Source organism: Auxenochlorella protothecoides (genome assembly GCF_000733215.1).
Source record: "Auxenochlorella protothecoides strain 0710 unplaced genomic scaffold scaffold38, whole genome shotgun sequence".
Lineage (NCBI taxonomy): Eukaryota > Viridiplantae > Chlorophyta > Trebouxiophyceae > Chlorellales > Chlorellaceae > Auxenochlorella > Auxenochlorella protothecoides.
This window is the reverse complement of record NW_011934253.1, coordinates 227,434-248,153: the sequence shown is the minus strand read 5'-3', so window position 1 is coordinate 248,153 and position 20,720 is coordinate 227,434. Positions and strand designations below refer to the sequence as shown.

Sequence of the window (20,720 nt, the reverse complement as noted above, 5' to 3'; positions counted from 1 at the left end):
CCCTCACCCCTGCACGGCTCTTATTGCCCTTGCAACACTTCTCATGGCACAACTTCTAGATGCTGCAGGAAGATCACGTCGTGACACTAGTGTTTGGGTATGATTACTGGGCCCGTCCATGTTTAACGCCCACTTAGAAAGGTGAAGCTTCCGACTTCAAGGGAACTGACTATATGCAGCAGAGGCAAGTTCAGGGGAGCGCGGGTGGCACCTCATCTAGTCCAGGGAGGGAACCCAGTCTTGCAGGATGGAGTAGGTGGCATAATACGCGCAATCTGTGGGGGATAGATTAGGAAAGGTGTGGACACCAAGCTGGCGCATGGCTTAGATGTCTTGCAGGTACCTCGCATTGCAAGTGTTACTCAGTTTTTCACGGCTGCTTTTTGACCATCAAGGTCCCCAGGGCTTGCAGGAGGTTCGAGCAGATTCCAGACGCTGCTGCACGGCCACTCTCCAAATACATGGAGCCATCTCAGACCATTCAGAGAACTCATTCCGCAACACTCACTGTCGCTGTCTGAAGGGAGGATGCTCTTCAGGCGGGACCAGTTGCACCGGCTCCCTGTATCCTCGACTGTGCATTGAAAGTCGATTCCACGGGAGAGTGCACCCATGTCATACTCACACTGGGTGTATGCATCCCGGACGTTGTTACCCTTGACCTCGCATTTCAGCTGAGCCTTCTCGGGGCAAACGTGACACCTGTGATGGGAATGCAGAGGCGGCGAAGGAAGAGTTGGTGGCTTCCGACATGTACCCCTCAGCTCACAAATCCTCAGCAGTTACATGCACGGGTGACGCATATTCCCTCCAGTTCCTACTCGATTTTGGTGGGCTTCCATTCTTCAGTAAATCTTCCACTGCACTCTTTGGGCCTGGGACCCTGCAGTAGAAAATGAGGGAGGGAGAGATGTCGGGAGGATGGATATTTAAACCCTGCGCCATGCCGTCATGAGGACCTGCTTCCACACCGGCATCGTACTGTGCCGATGCTGGCATGATGGCCGAACTTTGCCTTGGATTGACGTTTTGATACTTTTCAAATGTGCTAGGCCGTCACTCACCGCGTCTGCGGCGAGCAAGGATCGGCTTAGGGTCCCCGTTGCGAGCAGGCTGATCAGAAGCAGGAGCTCCCACGAGACGGCACGCATGGTCCTCGACATTGCGTTCTTTGGTAGAAGGATGACCACAAAACTCACCGTGGAGGTCGATGAAGGTCTTCGTTCACATTCGTTGGGTTTCTGAAGTGGTGCAAATCTGGCAGTGGAAGAAATGATCGGCTCCGTCCGATGCTCGGAGGATCCGAAAATACGAGGGCGTGCCCACCTCTGTCCTCGACCCACAGCCTCAGACATGACTTCAGTGCTCGGCTGTATAACGAGCTTATCCCAGAATACTCTCGAAATAGGTTGAGGCTTAGGATGGGCTGGCTGAGGGCAATATGAATGTCCAAGTTGAAATCTGGGGACCTGCTCTTGGACGATGCCCGTCCACGTTAGGCATCACCCTTCCGAAGACTGTCGAGATGGCCGGCACTGCACTGGATCAGTCCAGATACTCGTTCTCCATGCTATTTTTTCTAAATCCTGTTACCTGGCATCCGAACAAAAGTTGGCCAAACATGGGTACTCAAGGATCATCGCCAAACAACCTGCACCGTTGAAGCAGAACACAAACAGGCTGCCACCGGTGCAATCGATACCTCAGCTGGAGGGAATCCAAGCTTGGAGGACACGCAGTGCATAGGGGTAGGCGCAGCCTGTGCACGGGAACAGGAAGTGTCACCGACAGCGTTCGGATGGAGATGGAGTTTCCAACCACGACAGTGACAAGCCCGCTCCATGCACGAAGGATTCCGTCTTAACTCCACCCGCTCGAAACCCCACCTGGCAGCTTGCTCTTGATGGAGGAAAAGTCACACGCTGCCTTGCCGTTCTGAACAGGACAGTCAAAATTGGTCGCACGGGACAGGGCACCAGGATCGTACTCGCACTCAACCTTCTCAGAGCGGATGGTGCCGCCATGCACCTCACACTTCAGCTGGGCCGAACAGAAGTGGCACCTGGGAGAGTGGGGTTTATGGTCGATTGGGCTGCCTGGGCGACGTGGTGGGATCCGGGTAATGACCATGTTAACAGTCCCTCCTGGCACCTCCCAACACCAAATTCGCACTCTATGTGATCATGCTTCCACTCCTCAGTAAAGGTTCCGGAGCACTCGGTGGGTTTAGGTCCCTGGGCAGGAGGGATGTGTAGGCAATGCGAAGCCGACCGACGGTGCTGGGCTCATTTCCCCCTTCAACCCGATCACCTCGCCACACACAAATGGGTCAACATGAGTCACTGCACATACTATACAGGTACCCTAAATTCATGCAGCACCCTCTCGAGCAATTACCGGGTCGTTGGCGGACAGCTCGCGCCTGGCCGACGCACTCACCGCCAGCACCAGGACGGCAATTGTGAGTATTTTTGGGCTCATTGCGTTGTGCGAAGGCTGGAAATGATTGCAATAATGAAGTTAAGACAGGATGTGTAGCTTCAGTATGCCCCATCTCGAAGATAAAACGCGTCCGGGATCAAGATCCATGCATCGGGGGGAAGCTGCCACTCAGAGATCCTCGGAAGGAGATCATGCTAGGGCATCCATATCGTTTCGATTGCGACGACCCTCGTTGGTGTTTCTTGCATGCACACCACTGTAAGAAGTGGTTTCTATGATGCGTCTCACGATAAATTTAACAGGCTGACGCTGCGTCCGTCATGAGGACACGCGATGACGAGCATCATCCCCTTCCTCAGTCCCCCCGAGGGAGTACTGCACACCCCTGCCCGCGAAACAATCATTACCAAGGTGGACAGCCAGTTGCCCCATGGAATTTCATGTTTCATGTGAATTAGATTCAAACCCACGGTGTTACAATTATCGGGGTACCAGCTCGGAAGGAGAGTGCAAGTGGACAAGCATCAAAGTTTCACTACAAACTTGCGACTTCACACATGAGTGGCATCATATCATACCATACCTACATGCTGAGGACAATCTGCTGGGTACAAGACGGGAACTGACCACGTGGAAGCGAGACAGACTGTTCCGATTTGTGTGAGTGCAGTGCCTCATGGAGCTGCCTGGCGACCCATCAGAAAGAGGGAGCCCACTCACTCAACAGCGAGTGGGTAGAGGAGTACCCACAGCCTGTGGAGAGGACACAGTGGTTGGCTTCGGTGCAGTTCACACTCTTCCTCGTTCATGCCGGGAATTGCCTGCCCTTGTGAAGTCTCTCGAGCTACAGACCTCAACCTCCAGTGCGTCTCCCATGTGCAGGGACCCCCCGCCAACCGTCCCGGCTCACCTCCATCATCATTCGTGAACCTGGGATGAATGCTGTCCCAGTCGCAGTTCAGGCTCCTATCCCTGAGTGGGCACCTGAAGTTCACCTCGGAGCGGTCAGCGCGATAGAAGATGCAGTCAGCGTACCCATCCTCATAGCTACGACCGCCGCGATTGCAGATGAGAGAGTTCCCAGAGCAGAAGTTGCATCTGTGTTGAAAGTGGGGTTGAAAATTGCCAGGGCCAGAGAAGCTACGCCTGAAGTAACGAGGGGAGGGAGCGTTGCTGACAAATCTACTCCAGCGTACCATTTCCTCACCCGAGCCTGGAATCAGAGTACGACTCCCCGTTCTCAGAATGGCTGCATTCGCCGGGAATCTGCTCTCCCGACCCGCGTCCACCACCGCCCGAGTTCGAGAAGCTGTCCCTGGAGTCTCCATTGAAGCGAGAATTCCGGGAATCCCCCGAGTTTCCATCAAAGTTGCCGCTGTCGGAGCTGCCTCCGCCACCGCTGCCGGAGCTCCCGTCAGAATTGCCCCCGCCGTCGATCTGCGTCGCAAGGTCAGAAGGAGAGTATCGGATAAGGATGGCTGTGAACAGCATGTGCCTATTCGCCACCTACTGGCCTCCCGATTGTCATGGAGGAGGTCAGAGCATGCCAATTCGAACCAAGCATTTACACAATGGACCAAATTATCGCTCTGCCTCTGCCCTCGTACCCCGTTGTCCATCAGGGACCGTCCCTGGCAACCAGAGGCCAGGACCAGCATGAGCGCGGCCACAAGAGGCCACACTAGGTTCGACATTGTTGATGCAGCTATTTCGTGGAAATTAACAGCAAATTGAGCATGTCAGAAATAAATTCCGTACCGCCCCCTTTCATCTTGGCAATGCCCTCGCAGTTGGGGGAAGGCACCTGCAGGCAGATCCACACGTGTAGAAAGACCAATCTCCCCATGGATCCGATGGAACGGACCTGAAAATAAACGAGTGGCGAACGCATCACTCCTGTCCGTAATCAATAACATGCCTGCAAATAAAGTGGTCGCATTGATACATTTCATAGGGAGGGACGGAGGTTGGTGGGCATCGAGAGTGATCGAAACTAGGGCGAGATCTGAAAGACCGTCCATCGATCACCTCAGATAAGGCTCGGGTTGAGTATGAGAAATAAAACATCGAAAGAGCATCGATTCTTCTTACAGATAGGCTTACAGTATGAGGGGCACAGCAGAGGGCTTGGAGAGCGAACGGCGGCTTGGAATGCATACCGACTCGGGAGATCCCCAGCTGCGATTACAGGGTCGCTGAGTCTAAATGGAGTGTAGCTAGTGATACACAGCTCTATAATTGTCTGTATCTCGCGAATGGAGCATTGAATTCTCCTCATGTCACAGAAAGATGGTACAGCGAGCAGGCGGGCGTCACTGGCCATCCTGCTCGACAAGCGACTCGTCGCAAACACCTGCAAGAATGATCTAAACACTTTCTGTGCAGCTGTGCCTCGCCGGAACTCCCTGCCCTCGAGAAGTCGGCGAAACATCCATTCATGATGCTGAAAGGGAAGCTGCGCTTTCCCTTCTTGAAGAATGGAGCAGGCAGTAAGTGTTCCACTGCAATGATGATACTACCTGAGTGGACGAATGGGGCGGTCTGACCCCGCACCGGACAGTCACCCATCGCGGAATACGCGTGTAATGCCAGCTCGGCCTTAGAACACGTCATTCAACCATGGCTAATCCCTCCTCCCTTAGCTCAGACTCCACGCGATCGTTGGTTCGCAGCTCAGAGCTGCATTCATGATCAAGGGGGCAACTTTGGCACGCTCAGTGCAATCCCTTTGTAGTCCCGGAAGCCGTGCCCGTCAGGTGCAGCAGAAGCTCTGCAACAGCCGCCATGCAGCCACCGCGCTGCCTTTCATTGCAGCCATACAGCACCATATTCAGGCGCTTGTGTCCCGTAGAGCAGCAGATGTGTGACCCGCTGCAGCTGCCCGACCCTGAAGAACACACGGTGCAGATCAGTCAGCATTGCACGACAATAGTCGAGTGTGCGCTGGACACCACGACTGCCCAGGAAATTCTGCTGTGGAGGCTTTGTGCAAGACAGCAAGCAGGGTGAAGAGAGCTGGACCAGGAGATGGGAACCAGTATAGGCTCTCGGTCCCAAGGCTGTCACGAAAGCTGCTCCAGACCATAGCCCATCCTGAAATCCCACACCGGGAGCCCCAGAATCTGAGAGATCGGCCACTTGAACACTGCATTGCAGAACATTCCGTTATGCGGGTGATTTATGCGTTGGATGAAAACCATAAACAGGACTTGATCTGCCAGTTAGACCCGACTTTCCCCCTTCCCCACGCCAGTGTGAGGAATGCACCAGGAGGCTATCCGTCGTGCCAAACCATCACTTTCAAGGTCAACTTTGCTACCAGCTCTCGGCTGCCCCAGCAGCTCCCAGTACGCTTCCTGGCCTCATCAAGTTCAGCCTCAAATGTCCGCCGAAGAAACCTGTCATCTATTGCACTGGGAAGCACCCTTGGTAGGGGCACCTGCTGCGGGCAATGGGTAAGTACATTCCCTGTGTGCTCCATTGCACCACCTCACCCTGGCCTTTCCAAATGGCCAGGTGTTGACTGACCAGGGTTAGGCCATATCCCGGTCTTAGAGAAATCTCAAGGGAATTTAGGCTCGAACACTACCTTGTCCCACCCTGCGTTTGCTGTGAAACTCCAGACCCAAGTGGGTCATCCTCCAAGCTGAGGATGCGGTGAAGCACGCCTCACATGCCAGGGAGAGCTGCAAGAGCGTCCTTCATAAATTTTACTCGATCATGGCCCAGCTTCACTTCGACTGGTAGATGGGATGTGCGGCGGAGAGACACACCAGTGGGCCGTGTGTGCCACTCTACGTCAAGGCACACAGCCGTCACGGGGATCCCGCCCTCGTCACCTTGCCATGGGCCCGTGTTGGGAGGATATTCTTCCGTAACAGGCTGGGCAACAGCGAATCACCATTTGGTGACACTCTACTCCGCTCGACATGCATGCACACTCCACCAAAACTACCTGTGACAGATGGGTGACTAAAAGAGGCGCCAGTAAAGCTCTTCGAGTCCTCGTTCCGACACACTTCTCTCCAGAAGCTGCTCCTTCAGTGTAAAGCCTGATTGTCTGATATGTGATACGCTCAGGGATACGGCCTGAGGGACCGGGGGAGCAGGGTGGGAGTTTCTGCGTTGGGGTGCCGCCGGGTTTCGGAACCCAGTGGCTTGGCGATGAGCTACCCCCGCTCCCTTGCCAATGTGATACGGCAGTTCGTGTCTCATAGCAGGCGGGATGGTCTGGATTGGAGAGCCTGTCGCAGCTTTGCAAGTGCTACGACGCCCGACCTTCTAGCCACAGCAAGGGTCTCGAGGGCACAGCAGCAGGGCGAGCTAGCGTCAGCAAGTGATCTCAGATTCTCGACTGAGCAGGTGTGCATCCAAACGGTTGACAGGCTCAATTCCCGCGGATATTGGGGTGGACCAGGGAAGACCCCCGGCGGCTAAATGTCCTCGTAGCTGGTCACCCACAGGCCCAAACCCCTCCAGCCAGCCCCGCTGCGTCCTTCCTAGCGTCGCTGGACATCGCACCCTACCACATTGACAAGATGGCTAAAGCTTATCCCGCCATCTTGAGGGTGAGTGGAGGTTGGAGTGATTAAGCACACTGCCAGGAGCCCCTGGATTGTTAGACGGGAGGCAGAGGATATACTCACATGCACTGTCCTTGCTTCGTTTTCCCCCCTGCCAGGCAGACCCTGGGGACATGCAAGCAAACGCTGATGCGCTGAGTCGGCTGGGATTTAGCCAGCGGGACGTGCGCGTGCTTTGGAGGGGGTATCCGCCCATCGCCTACCAGACCGGTGCGGGATTCTGGGGCGAGTGGAACATACGTGCAGGGCTTGCCATCAAGCGATGTCAAGCTGCACGGGCCCGAGCCTGCACCTGCCAGCGCCACATGCTGCTGCCTTGGCTCGCCCTCATCCGAGCCTCGCTTGCTCCCCCCCTGAACGCCTCCCGCACTCACACGCCCAGGTAATCGCAACCCCATCCCACGCATCGCTTCGCTGATTTCCTGGATGCGGGGCTACGGTGTCACGCAGGAGGACGCCGTGTGCAAAATTCGATGGTCTCCCAAGGTGACGACGACCTCCATCACCAACAGGCTGGAACCCAACATACGGTGGGTGGCAAGGACCCTGGGCATCCCGCACGCTGATGCTGCCAAGGTAGGACCGTGGTGGAATAGGCTCCCGGAGCCGGCACCTTCCAATGGGTGTGTGAGCGTGTGTTCCGTGGTTCAGCACACTGCAGGGGATCCCTTCCCATCGTCTGGGGCGAAGTGGGGTGCTTGTATCTCCATCGGCGATGCCATTGCTTCAGCCAAGAGTGCTGGGCCCTCCAGGCACGCATCGCCTTTCCCCCCTCCACGCCTTCCCCCCCTCCACGCCTTCCCCCCACTCCTCCTTGTCTCAGGTCTTGCTTGGTGATGTGCACAAGCTGCATGGCACCCAGTCCACGCTGAAGAGAATTTTCGATGCCGCGCAGTCCATGGGCTTCACGCAGAAGGAACTTGCGAGGTGGGTGGGAAGCATGTGTCTTTGCATCTCCACCTCGACTCGGGGGCAGTCAGCCTCAGCCTGTGGCTGGTGCTGCGGGTACAGGGCAACCCTGCCATGGCCGGTGTGTGTGGGAGAGCACAAACGCTGGGGTCTGGACACACAGGTGGCATGCAGAGAACAGGGGGCCGCCAGGCCTCGCACCCAGGGGGCGGAGGGCAGGGTCGACCCCTTCCCCCCCTCGCCTCATCCCTGCAGTATCTGCATCCGGCACCCCATGTTCATGGAGATCGGGTTCCACCGCCTGGACACCCAGCGCAAGATGCAGTTCATGCGCGAGGAGCTGGGTGTCGACCTGGTGGAGGCCATGCGCAAGAACCCCAGCGTCTTCAGGTTCTCCCTCCTCCGCATCACCTCTCGCAGCATCTTTGCCAGGGTGGGCCATGGGGACCGGGGCAGGGATGCAGCGTTTCAACCCTGGAAAGAGTTGGATGGGGGGAAGGAGGGGAGCCTCATACCGGGAGTCAAGGGTGTGCTCCATCCGGCTCGGGTGCGGGCAACTTTCGAGCTCTGCCACATTGCAGGATCAGGTCTTCCCTTGGCTCCTCTCTCCGCAGGAGAGGAGAGCGACGCATCCGCACGTGAAGACCTACGGCATTCATGCCCTAGTGGACATGACGCCGAGCAAGTTTCTGGAGAGAATGGATGCCACTCCCGAGGAGTTTGAAGCCTGGATGGAGGCCTGGGTAAAGACCCCACAAGCCCTCCGATGGCTGGAAGGGACCCGATACTTCAACAGACCCCGAGAGAAGTGCTGGGGGAAGTAGTGTCCCTCCTGTGTGCCAACAGTGTCTACTGCTGTCTGGGGGGAGTGGCTTCAGGTGGACATGACCAATAACTCGAGATTCCCTGCCCAGCACCTCGTGTCACATACCCACTCTGCTTGAGCAGCACCCAAGTCAGGCCTATGTATTACACACTGTTACCGAGCAAGACGTGGACAACCTCAGTCCTCGGATCGTAGACTTTCAGGACTCACAACAAACGTGGCGGGCAGACAGGGGGGCCAGCATGGCAAGGATGCATCATGGACGGAACAAAAGATTAATCAGAGGGCGTCCAGGCCTCAATGACGCGGCGAGTGATGGGAGCGGCACAGCCTACGGGCGACGGATGATGAAGGGGATAGGGTGATGATGTGCGTCCAACAATCCAGTCATTCCAGGGGACAAGGATAATCCTACAGAAACACTCAGCGAAGGACACACACCTCCATGCGCCTCAACTTCCCCCCCCTCCTCTTCCCACCTGGGAGGCGGTTGTTGATCTGCGTCCAGTCGCAGTCGGCCACGCCATTGGTGATGGGGCACTCAAACTCAATATCGTTGTCGATACCGTCGGCGTCCCACTCGCACTCGATCTTCTCGCTCCGGATGGTGCCCCCCTCCAGCTCGCACTTTAGCTCCCCATCGCAAAAGTCACACCTACGTGTTGCACAGGGCAGGGGTTTATGGTAACATACAGCCCCAAGCTCAGTGTAAGCCTGCACAGGCGTCCTTAGAACCGACGAATTGACCAGCATCCTCTACATGCTGCCTCTCCCTGGTTCACTCACTCAATCTCGTCATTGTCCCACTCATCGCGGCACTCCGCAGGCCTCACCCCCTGTATAAGTGTGTGTGCCGTCCAGTCACACACTCTCTCACACATTGAGGACAAGTAATGCGTTACACGGCGGTACTTGACTTGGGTTTCTGGTTCACACCCGCATGTGTCCGACTCACCGCGTTCTGGAGGAGCACGCGCGATGCGCTTGCGCAAGCGATCAAGAGGAAGAGTGGGAGGACCAGCCGTGAAAAGGCCATTGCGACAGGTGTCTTGCCGTTGTAATGTACGGAATACCAGCAAAACGTCGTCAATGCGAACGAGTGCACGGGAATCTTTGGGTTTTAAGATGAGGCCAGCTACGGGAACCTCCGAAACTGGTAGGCTTATTGCAGCTTCGTTCCACCTTCAGTCATAATTTGAACACTCCCCACCCTGCGACATACCTCCTCGCATTGATCATGTGTAACATGCCGGCCAATTATCTTTCCATATAAACGTTTTTAATGCTGCTTTAATTCAGACATGAGCAACTGGCGGGGTAGGAGAGCCGCCCCACGCTCATGCGTCTGGTGCCCGGGCCATGTCGGACTTTCAAATCTTCGTCGGTTGTACTTGTCGTGCTGTGGAATAGTACCAATGGCGGCATCCGTCTAATGGACCTAGAGTAAAATACACAACGTGAGACAAGATTCTTTTCTGAATTCGATGCTGGTACCCGGTGCTGATGGACCTTGGATTCTTACTGGGGCGGGGATCTAACCTAAACCAAAGCAAAGTATCCCCCCAACTGTCCACAGTGATGGCAGTAGGGTGCCGGTGAGAAGCCATGCAACTGTATCAAAGAATGCTTGCATCCGTCACCCTAAGCCACATCTGTTGAGGAACATTCCTGTTGGTAGGCTTCACCTCCCAGGGGGGCCCATGCTTCCAAAGTGGGAAAGTCCCAAGGTTCTTGATAGCCTACCCATGGACCCTAACACCCACATTGGAGGATAAGGCCCCTGTCCACATGGGCTCAAAAGCGCAATATATCTGTGAGAATCGTAATTTCCGTCATGAGCTTCCTCCAGGTGACTCCTGAGTCGAGATCCTGGATCGTCAAGCTTTGAACTTACCCCTCTTAGCCTCATTGCTCCAATTATTGTATTCTAGGGCCTCCACTTCCCTGAGAGACTGCATGCTTTGAGACTGCTCAAGGGGAGGTGTTGCAACTCAAATGAGAGCTGACGGACGACTCTCTCCGATAGGCTCTCTTCCTTGAGAGACCACTTCCCCGACATTTGAGGTGGGGATCACCCACACACGCATCTTGATCTGGTTCCTGGTTTATGGAAGATACTGCTTTCAAACAGACAACCAGGATGGGGGAATGAGCATGGAAGGGTACCAGAGTGTCTCTGAAGGGGCGCAGATCCCATGGGCGGAGGTCATAACTCCTCAAAAGCAACTAGCGAGCTAGTCGGCGGGGATCCAGGCCTCCAGAATGCGACGGGTGATGGGGTACGCACATCCTGCCATGGGGATATTGAGAGCAAGGATTCGTGGGGCATGCATTGCCAAGACCCTTGCAATCTCTGCAACATGATGAGCTGCCTTGGAATGCCACCTCAAATGCCTTATCCTTGTGCCTTACCTGGAAGGACACTCCTCACGCTGGTCCAGTCGCACTTGGCAACGCCATTGGAGACTGGGCACTCAAATTCCAGTGCATTCGAGGTTGCGCCCAGATCGAACTCGCACTCGATCTTCTCACTGCGGATCGTCCCGCCCTCGTGATCGCATTTCAGCTGTCCATCGCAAAAATGGCACCTGAGCGGCGTGTAGTAGTGCAGAAGATCAGGTCGCAGTGCCCGTCCCGCATGGGTCGGCCATCGTCTTCATCTCTGCCGATCATCTCGGAGCAGCCGAAGATAGCTCATGCACATGCTATTGCCAACCTCTCGTCGCTCACTCAATTTCATCGTTGTCCCACTGGTCGGTGAATGTGCCGCTACACTCCTCTGGCTCGACACCCTGCGAGAGGGACGATGCGGGTGGTCGCACCTAGCATGGCTTCGGTCATGGATAGATGCACAGGCCCATTCCCGGCCTTGGATGGCCCTTGTAAGCTCCCAAAGCCATGACAGATGTTAAGAAGTCGTGCACTTACCGCGTACTGCTGGAGGGTGCGCGATGCGCTTGCGCAAGCGACCAACAAGAGGAGGGGAAGGATCAGGCGCGAGACCGCCATGCTCGCGGATGTCGTTTCGGAGCTCGGGCTCAAGTGCCAGCAAACTTTTTTCAGACCCCGACGATAAAGTGTCGTTATATAGCTCTGGAGAGCCCTGCAACCCAAGATTTGTGCTCGCCGAATGCCATACAGCTTCACTGATACGCCCCCCCTTTCCTTTATCGATTATTCCCAGTGATAAACCGTGACTCTCATTCTCCAGAGACGTTGTCGCAGGTTGAGCAATGCAATTCTAACCAGAGTACATAATCTGTCATGTAACCACTCTTCTTCGTCACTGCACGGATAAATGTGTTGCAGGAGATTCTGCACCCTGCAGAGTTTCGCTACCGGACAGACATGCCAGATATGGGATGGCGTCCAGCACAAGATAGCAGCCATAGCAGTCGCAGAGGAGCCGAAAAGGAGGTGTAATGAAGAGATCGTTCATAAGTGTTCGCCAAGAGTTTTGTTTACCTCAGCACAGCCGGAAATAAATCGGCTTCTCGGGGCATCTGTCCCCTTACTCAACTCCTAAATCTCTGACGCTGAACTCAGAGCGGACATAGGCGAGGTATGCGCATTGTACAAGAACAGTCAACTTTTTTATAGAGTAACGAATTTCAGGCATCGTTACCTAGGAGGATTGCCTGGGCCATGACACCGGGATGAGACGGATCACTTGACGCCGATTGCCAACGGCAGGTGTGAGAGCGCGTTTGACATTACATCCTCAACCAAGATATGAATATATTGCTGTCTATCGGAGCCTTGCTGGCTGCGTCAGCGCTGCTTGCTGTCCTTATCGCTATAGGTGGGTTGCTGCAGAGGTGGGTGGTAGGATGTATGACCCCCCCATCTGCTGGCTATCCTAGGCTCAACAGCCATAGTTTTTGGACAATTTCAGGCTGGTTCTCGATCTGGAGAGTGGCGCTTTGTAAGCTGCAGGTTTTCCAAGAGATGTTGGGACTCAGGTGAGGGGAGTGCAGGAGGTCATGTGCTGTAGGCAGGGATAGTCTGGTCGCTGCTCCACACCGGTTACACCCCTTATCAAATTCCTCCCATCCCAGGAAACCTGCAAAACCCTCTCGCCGCGAGATGCAGTCTGAGATACAGGCCATAAAGGTCAGCACCGTCTCCTGCCTGGGGAGGGTGCCCTGGGGGGTCCCCGTCTGTCAGCAGGACAGCGGGAGAGATACAGAATTTTTGGGCCGCAACCCCTCCCACTTCTCATGCAGGAGCAGCACATGGGCGACGTCCCTGTCTCCATGCAGCGAAGGAGTAGGAGGGTGATCTAGCTGGAGCGGCATCGCCAGGTGTTCGCTGGACTGGCGTCGGGACCCAGGAGCCTTCAGCGTTTCTTACAGTTGATGCACGACGCCAATCTCACAGCCCCGGAGCTGTGCCAGCAGCTCCAGATTATCCGCCACCATCTTCTGCCTGGCGGACGCTGCGCTGCGCTGCTGTGCCTGCAACTGACCCTGCAGGGACTTGACCTGGCGGTGCAGAGCCTGCTCGCGCAGAAGGGCATCATTGGGCGTGCTGCGAGGTGGGGGAGATCACCTTGGAAGGAGAGTTATTTGCAGGATGCATGACGGTGGGCGAGGAGAATGCGGGATACATTGCACACTCGCTGCAAGGGATGTATGCCTCCAGCTTTGGACTGGCCTGCCAGTGAGACACTTTCCATCTTGGTGAGCCTCCCCTTGAGATTGCCCCACCTGGTTACGTGAGATGCTGCAGCAACATCGTTCGGATAGAGGCATACCTCCTCCCCGGATGAAGGCAGGGACATCACTTGAGCCTGGGAAGCCTTTGTGAGGACATGGGTCTGGTACAGTCGGCACACTGCTGCGACGCCCTCCTTTCCTGTCATTTTTGCTGCAGCCTCAACATCTAGCTGTATCGCCCTGCATGACAACAAGATCAGAAGCTGTAGAACAGGTTCCTGACTTGACTGTGGGCCATCGTGCACCTCGCTCATCTGCTTATTCTAATGGCAGTCTAATTCATCAAGAGTTTGATCTCCCATTCCACACACCATCAAGTGTTGGCTCACCTCAAGGCTGCCTGCAAGTTTGCTGCGGCGTACCGCGCCCTGTCCAGTTCCTGTTGCATCAGCTTGACCCTGGCTCTCCCCATGTCTGCAGCTCGGCGTGCCTCCCCGAGGCTGGCATCTGCAGCTGCCAATTCCTCCTTCAGACCCTGCACATGTCAGAGGTCAGGTGGGCAGCATCCACTCGAGCTCACAGTGAGGCTTGCTCCAGCTGCAGCCTGCTGACACCACAGGGTCTCGCTGCTGGCGCCTCACCTGAACAGCCTTCTCAGCAGCACACAGCGCATCAGCCTTGGCATTGCCCTTGTCATTCGCTGCGTCGCGTTCGATGATGGCACTCTCAAGCTTGCCTTCTAGGTCCTATACGGTTGCAAAGAGGTACTTTTCACGGCCAAGCGCTGGCTGCCAAATCTAGGGCACCAGGAAAAGACCCTCTTCCAGAGGTGGTGGAGGTGATTGTCGGCATTCTCAGGGCGAGCATGTAGTCCTGACTGGATGTTCCTTACCCGAATCTGGGCCCGGGTTGCCTCCAGCTTTCCCTGCCTAGCGATCAATTCCCTGGCTCGGGTAGCCAGGTGGGCCTGAGCAGCTTCCTGGGCCTGAAATTGCTGCTCAAGGCTCTGCAAGGTGCCGCAGTGGCGCTTGGACGCCAATGGGTGAGAGGGAATGGCCCTGGAATGGATGAATGTGGGTCCAGCACCCGCAGAGCCAGCAGTCTGACCCTGTTGGTGCTACTGAAGACAAAGCAAGGCAATCTTTCCTTCACACTTTCCAAAAGCACATGCATGCTGAGCCTCTCCATATGGCCCCACCGCTTCAAGCGACTTGCTCCGCTCCTGCTCTCGTCTCAGGGCTGCTGCGAGGCCTGCCCTCTCCCGCTGAGCGAGCCCAGCGTGCAAGCTCGCGGCACCTGCCTCCCCCTTCATCTGGTCGAGCTGCTGCGCCAGACTGGAATAGCGAGCATCTGCGGCCGCTTCTGCGGCCAGCAGTGCTCCCCCTGCTCTTGCCTCTGCCTCGCTTGCGCGTGCAAGCAGGGCAGTAATTTTGCTGGCTGCTCGGGCCTGCGTGGCAGCCGCCTCCTGGGTGGCCCTCTCGGTCGCAGCCTCGGCCTTGGCCCGGCAGGCCTGTATTGCGGCGGCGTATTCCCGCTCCAGCCCCGAAACCTGTGCGCGCCAGCTGTCCCACCCCCAGGGCAGGATACTTGGTGACGTGGCTTTGAAATCGAATGGGATGCAAGTGCAGGCTGGCTGGGGCCCGCAGGAGGGGATGCCCTTCATCTCTCAATGAGTCCTTCCCATATCCAGTCAAGGTTTGACCCACCTCTCGGCGGAGGCATGCATGCTCGACCGGGTCTCTTCCATCTTCTGCTGGGAGTTGCGGAGCAGCGCTGCATGTGCCACATGCTGGGCCGCCATTTCCTTCTACAGAACTCAGTTGGTGAAGGCTGGGTTGAGGTGTGATTTCTGCACCAGGACTTGAGGGTATCTCCCCATCCGGGTCCAGTTGTGGAGGGGGATGACTGCACAGAAAGGCAAGCAGTCCTGCATCCAATAATGCACTCCCTCCTCACCTTGTGCTGGGCCTCCAGCCTCTCCTCAGTCAGAGCTACCAAAGACCGAGCTTCAACAGCTGCAGCCTCTGCTGCGGTCAGTCTGAGAGGGATTGGGCATGGGAGCATGGTGTTCAGCTTTGGGCACCGAAATGACCGCCAGTGACCATGCAACGAACATACAATCTCTCAGTCAACGAGTGGCAGCCCTCTGAGGGTACTTCATATGAGGTATCTGGCTCCTGCCCCGTCTCGCGCGCACTTGTCGAGGCCAGCCTGGAGCTCAGCTGCATGCTCGGCTCGGAGGGCTGCCAGCTTCTCAGCAGCCTCTACCTCTCTCACGTGAAGCTGGTAATCGTGTTGCCCTGTAATGCCCTTCACCTGTGGAGGGGCTCATGAGAGGTTTGGAGCATCTATCAAGTCTGTGTGCAACCACAGAGGCTGAAGAAATCTTCACTTTCCCAGGCTGTGCACGGGAACCTCATGGTAGTTTCTTGCATGTCCCACAGCCAGCGTCCCCCCGTGAGCACCATCATGTACCTGATCCTGCAGCTCCTCGACTGTCCCTCTCAGGGATGAGAGCTCCTCTCGGCCCACCAACACCTCATTGGCCCAAGGAAGGAGCTCTGTGCGCCGAGAGGTATCTGCTTCCTGCATGGACCGCACACGGGTGGCTGAGGAAGGCGCTGGTGCTGAGTTCAGAGGCCTCCAAGGTCCCAGACCTCGACCGTGAGGATTCTCGGTCCCTGTGGTCACCTACTCTACAAACTTTGGCAAGACTCCACTCCAGGACCTACCCTGTCCATGACGGCAAAGAAAGCCAAGGCGCCATCGGCCATCCCAGCAACCAGCATGCTCTCATCGGCCAGCAGGGCCAGAGCAGTGACAGGCATGGGCCCTGCCTGTGCCACTTGAGCACTGCTCCATCCTTCGGCGCCCAGGAGGGCAGACCAGGCGACAGAAGCCACTCCGCCAGCTGTCCCAGCGTACACCATTCCCAAGCCGCCTACAGGACTTGACATGGCAAGGATGGACTGAGGAGAGGGGTGGGAGGACTTGTGCCCATCGCAAGCATGCATGACAATCATAACTACTCCTCAGGAAGGCGCCAAGGCTCAAGGGCACAGGCTCTGTCCCAGCAGAGGCTTGGGCTGCATTCAAACCCTCTGCGTTGTGTCAAATCATGGGCCCTGAGAGCCCAGCGCACCATGCTGCGATGCCGCCAGGACGCCCAGAGACTCCAGACCAGCCACGGTGGTGTGGCTTGGCAGTGCCATTTGGGTCAGGACGCCTGCAGTCCTGCTTTGCATGAGCAGGAGCTGACCCTCTGCGGTCAGTACAGCCGCCTTGGGCCACTCCTCAGCCAAGAGAGGGGCAGCCGGCTGCCTATCTGACGCACTGGCCCCGGCGGGCTTTTCGTCGGGAGGGAGTGCCTGGCATTTGGGATGGAGAGGGAGGCTTCAGATCACGCTGCCATGGGGTTGTGGACATACCCATCGCCCTCGCCGTACTGGCATGGGCTTCATCATTGTGTCAGCAATCTGGGAGCGGCAATGTGCCTCTTTCTGAGTCAGGCCACCTCTACATGCGGTCGTTCCCGTCCCTCCAGCCAGCCGGCCTCGTCACCAGGGAGGAAAGGGGGATGCCGCGCATCACGCTCTCGCACACCCTGGTGCCCTCGGAGACCGACCACTCGTACACGCCGCCATCGGCCCCCACACTCCAGAGCTTGACATCGTGCCGATGCCACGTGAGTCCCTCCACACGGCCCACATGCGCCCTGGGCGGATGGCGTGGGAGGGAGGCAAAGGAAGGCTCGAGGGTCCCTTGACATCAGGGGCTGGCCCGGTGGCCGCCCTCGTGCATGGAGTGTTCCTAGGTGCAGTACGCTCTGGCATGTACAGGCGTCCCATTGCAGCCCAGGGAGATGAGGAGGCACCTGAGAATGGTGATGAGCTGGCATGTCCAGGTGTCGTAGATCATGACCAGCTGGCCGTTGGCTGCTGCAAGCATCGCCCCCGCATGGCTGAAGGCACACGCCTGGCAGGCGCGCACCGGCAGATCCTTGACTGGGCTGCATGTGGAAGTAGGGGAGTAAAATGGGAAATGCAGGGGCCGCCTGCTCGTGCCCGGTGGATGGAAACCGCCCTTTTAACAACACTTGCAATCTTCGCATGGCGATAGTTGAAACCGTCGCTCAAGCTGTTGCACGGCCACCCTTCTCCCACCCCTGGCAGCCCTCCCTTGCCTGAATCCCTTTTCCAGAACAGTCATGAGGCGCAGGCGGGAGGACAAGCCAACCAGGATCATGTGTCCCGCCGGGTGGAGAGCCAGGCTCATGATGTCCTCCCCAAAGTGCTCCTCCTGAAGGGTTTCAGGTCTCAGAGCATCGCAGGGTGTTTGTTGAGCCATGACCACAGCACGGACCCGGACACCGCCCCACACAGCTCACTGGCGCCCTCCCCACTCCCACGGCCGCAAGCCGACACCAAGCCGCCAAATCCCTGCAGCAGACATGGCTCTCACCAGCACCAGGCCGCAGGCTGCGGCGTCCCAGAGCCGGACGCACTGGTCTGCCGCGGCGCTGACCACGATAGGCCGCCTCAGGCAGGTGCACACCTTGCGCACAGCGCCGGCGTGGCGCGGGGGGCAGAGCCGCGCGCGCCGCTCCACGGAGCCGCCGGCCACGTGCCACACCTCCACCTTCCCACTGCCAAACAGTGCGGCGGCGCCAGTCCTCAGGCAGCACATCGCCGCGACGGCGCCCTGCTCCTGCCTCTCCAGCTGCGTTGGCGCTCCCGTGTCATCGAGGGCGAGGAAAGCGGGGCCGGTGGCGGAGGAGCCCACCACCAGGCCCTCCCCGGCATGCGCCGCGATGCAGGTGGCCCTAAAGGCGGGACCGAGGCCGATGCAGTGCAGGAGCTCGCCCTCGGGAGAGATGACCTGCAGCTGAGCTGCGGTGCACGCAGCCTGCAGGAGGATTGAGTGGGGGAAGTGGGCTGCTTGGGGAACGTTCAGAGGATCAGGGACAGCGTAGAGCCGCCATTCGGACGGTGAGGAGCCTGTGAAATCAAACCAACCTCCTCGGGACACAATTTCTGGAATGCAGCGGCAGATGTCCTCGGTGACGCAATGCAACCCCTTCAACCCCAAGGGCCCACCAGGAGTGGCGATGGGTGGGCTCCGGATGAGATCCAGCAGTGCGCCACAAAGGCATTGTCCTTGCGTCGACTCAGCGGCGAGGACTGCACCTTGGCCCCGCTGCCGCTGTCATCCACGCGTGCCAGGAAGAACGTGGGCCCGCCGATCACAGAAAGCAGGTGCAATGTCTCCTCGGCGCCTTCGACTGCGGCATGCTTGAGGACAAAGAGCCTCACCCAGGTAGAAGGTGCTCGCCCAGCCAGGCGCTGCTTGGCGCATGGTGCAGCCATCTGCATGGGCGGAATTGGCCAGGCTGTCCAGGCACCTCGCACATCCAAACCCCTCTCCCGCTTCTCCCACCAGGTGCGCTGAAGGCAAGGTCCAGTTCCGGCGGACGCTCTCCGGCGCTCTGGTTCAGCACTGTGAGGGTCGCAGCCACGCGCGAACGCTCCCAGGCCCACACAAGGACCGAGACTGGGAGGTTGGGACCCGCCCACACGAGACCTGCGACAAATTTTCCATTCCCTGTGGCCCCCACAGAGAGTATGCTCTGCAGTGGGGCAGGATTCAGGAGCTCTGATGAGCAGGTGGATCGGGAACGCACTCTCTGTCACAGCAACACAACAGAATACCCCTCCGCACCCGGCATGACGCGGGGGGCGGCGTCAACTGTTTCCGGCGGCGCAGGGTGGAGACCTCGATTAGAGACACGCAGGGGTGCGCCCCCCCCTCTGCCACCGCGAGCAGCTGTCGACCAGGGAGGCTCTCCAGGGCTGTGATTCCGTGGGCGAATGCAGAGGACAAGCGTTGGGTGCTTGTCTCCACATCTGCGAGGACCAGGGTGTTTCCAAACGTCCAGCCAAGGGTCTGGTCGTCGACCCGGACGAGGTTCCGACGGGCTTCCGTGCTCGCACCGAACACATGTCTGCGGGGGAGGCGCTGGCTCGATGAGATTCTGAGTAGTTTAAGACGCCAATGTGCCGGCATGCTGTCCCGTACTTGGGTACGAGTCGTGCCAGCGCGGTCGCCATGTCTGACCCTGCCCCCTCTCGAGTCCAAGTAATTTGACAATGTTCGAGCAGACTACGCCATCGAAGGCTCGTGAGGCTATCAATGTACTCCACAGATGTCTTCCGGGGAGATCGCCATCCATGCCAGGTTCCCCCACTGCGCCATCCCCAATTTGATGGCGATGACCAGCTTCACCGGTGCCTCCAAACCGACCCTGGGGAGGTCCGACTTCGAAGCGGGTGGGACAGCCATTCAAGGTAATCCAACTGAAATCAGGCAACAGCCCCTCGTGGCAGGAACGACAGGAGGAGCTCAGCAAAGAGTCTTTCATCACTCCTCAAACTTTCTGAACAGCACGCAGGAGTTGTGGCCACCAAAGCCAAAGGAGTTGGACAGCGCCACCTTCACATCCGCCTGCGCAGCGATTGGGAGAGGGGTCAGCGAGGTCACTCGGGCTGCTGTGGCTGCACAGCGAGGGCGATTCATGTGCACCCTGCACCTCCTCCTGGCTCCCTCGACACCGCCGTACAGCGCTCACTCCCCCCCCCCCCTTAAACCACACCTGCTCCTTGACGCCGCCCACGAGGACGGAGGCGTCCACGCCCTTGTCCGGCTCGTCCAGGTTCAGGTTTGGGTGCAGCCAGCCGGTGCGCAGCGCCTGGATGGTGGCCACCGCCTCCACCGCCCCCGCCGCGCCCAGCAGGTGCCCGATGGCACCCTTGGACGAGTTGATGCGTAGGCCGTCGTGCCCTAGCACCGCACGGATGGCCCGGAACTCAGCCACGTCGCCGGCGGGGGTGGAGGTGCCATGCGCGTTCACGTAGGTCACCTCCTCTGGGGCCACACCTGCGGCCGCCAGGCCACGTTCCAGGCACAACCGCACGCCCCGCCCGCTCGGCTCCGGCTCCGTCATGTGGTGCGCGTCGCACGTGGCGGCACCTTTGTGTTGTTGTGGGGTTGAAGGGGGGAGGGTGGAAGGGGGGTCAGCTTTCAGAAGAGGCAGAGCCGAGGGCCAGGGCTTGGGTGGGTGGGGGGCCCCGAGGCAGCATGGGGAACAGATTCTGGGGTGGGTTCCCGACACACAGGCCACTGCAACACCGTCTCTCCATGATGGGAGGTCTGAGAGGAGGGGTGACGGTCCACACCGACCCCTCCCTCCTCTTCCCCGCCCTCACAACAGCGCACACCCCACCCCACTGCCCCCCCCAAACCCAG

At 57.9% G+C, this 20,720-nt stretch overlaps 4 protein-coding genes across 4 annotated transcripts in view; 1 reads left to right on the top strand and 3 right to left on the bottom strand.

Moving 5' to 3' along the window:
• Positions 1 to 6,980: 6,980 nt before the first annotated feature.
• F751_3663 (hypothetical protein) lies at positions 6,981 to 8,758 on the top strand (the record flags this gene model as incomplete). The annotated part of the gene is made up of 6 exons (XM_011400619.1): positions 6,981 to 7,010; positions 7,124 to 7,235; positions 7,408 to 7,601; positions 7,849 to 7,952; positions 8,190 to 8,367; positions 8,549 to 8,758. 6 exons carry the CDS (start codon positions 6,981 to 6,983, stop codon positions 8,756 to 8,758), a joined length of 828 nt encoding a protein of 275 aa, XP_011398921.1.
• Positions 8,759 to 9,035: 277 nt separating this feature from the next.
• Positions 9,036 to 9,796, bottom strand: F751_3662 (hypothetical protein; the record flags this gene model as incomplete). The annotated part of the gene is made up of 4 exons (XM_011400618.1): positions 9,036 to 9,091; positions 9,240 to 9,415; positions 9,547 to 9,596; positions 9,716 to 9,796. 4 exons carry the CDS (start codon positions 9,794 to 9,796, stop codon positions 9,036 to 9,038), a joined length of 363 nt encoding a protein of 120 aa, XP_011398920.1.
• Positions 9,797 to 16,934: 7,138 nt separating this feature from the next.
• On the bottom strand, positions 16,935 to 18,790 carry F751_3661 (WD repeat-containing protein 65; the record flags this gene model as incomplete). The annotated part of the gene is made up of 5 exons (XM_011400617.1): positions 16,935 to 17,133; positions 17,293 to 17,422; positions 17,582 to 17,717; positions 17,880 to 18,323; positions 18,515 to 18,790. The coding sequence occupies 5 exons, from the start codon at positions 18,788 to 18,790 to the stop codon at positions 16,935 to 16,937; spliced, it is 1,185 nt and encodes a 394-aa protein (XP_011398919.1).
• Positions 18,791 to 19,835: 1,045 nt separating this feature from the next.
• Positions 19,836 to 20,720, bottom strand: part of F751_3660 (3-oxoacyl-[acyl-carrier-protein] synthase II, chloroplastic) — a gene marked incomplete at both ends in the record, with an annotated part of 3,215 nt that continues 2,330 nt past the window's right edge. The window contains 2 exons of the mRNA XM_011400616.1: positions 19,836 to 19,919; positions 20,068 to 20,444. Of these exons, the coding sequence (XP_011398918.1) occupies positions 19,836 to 19,919; positions 20,068 to 20,444 (461 nt within the window). The remainder of the gene's footprint in view (positions 19,920 to 20,067; positions 20,445 to 20,720) is intronic.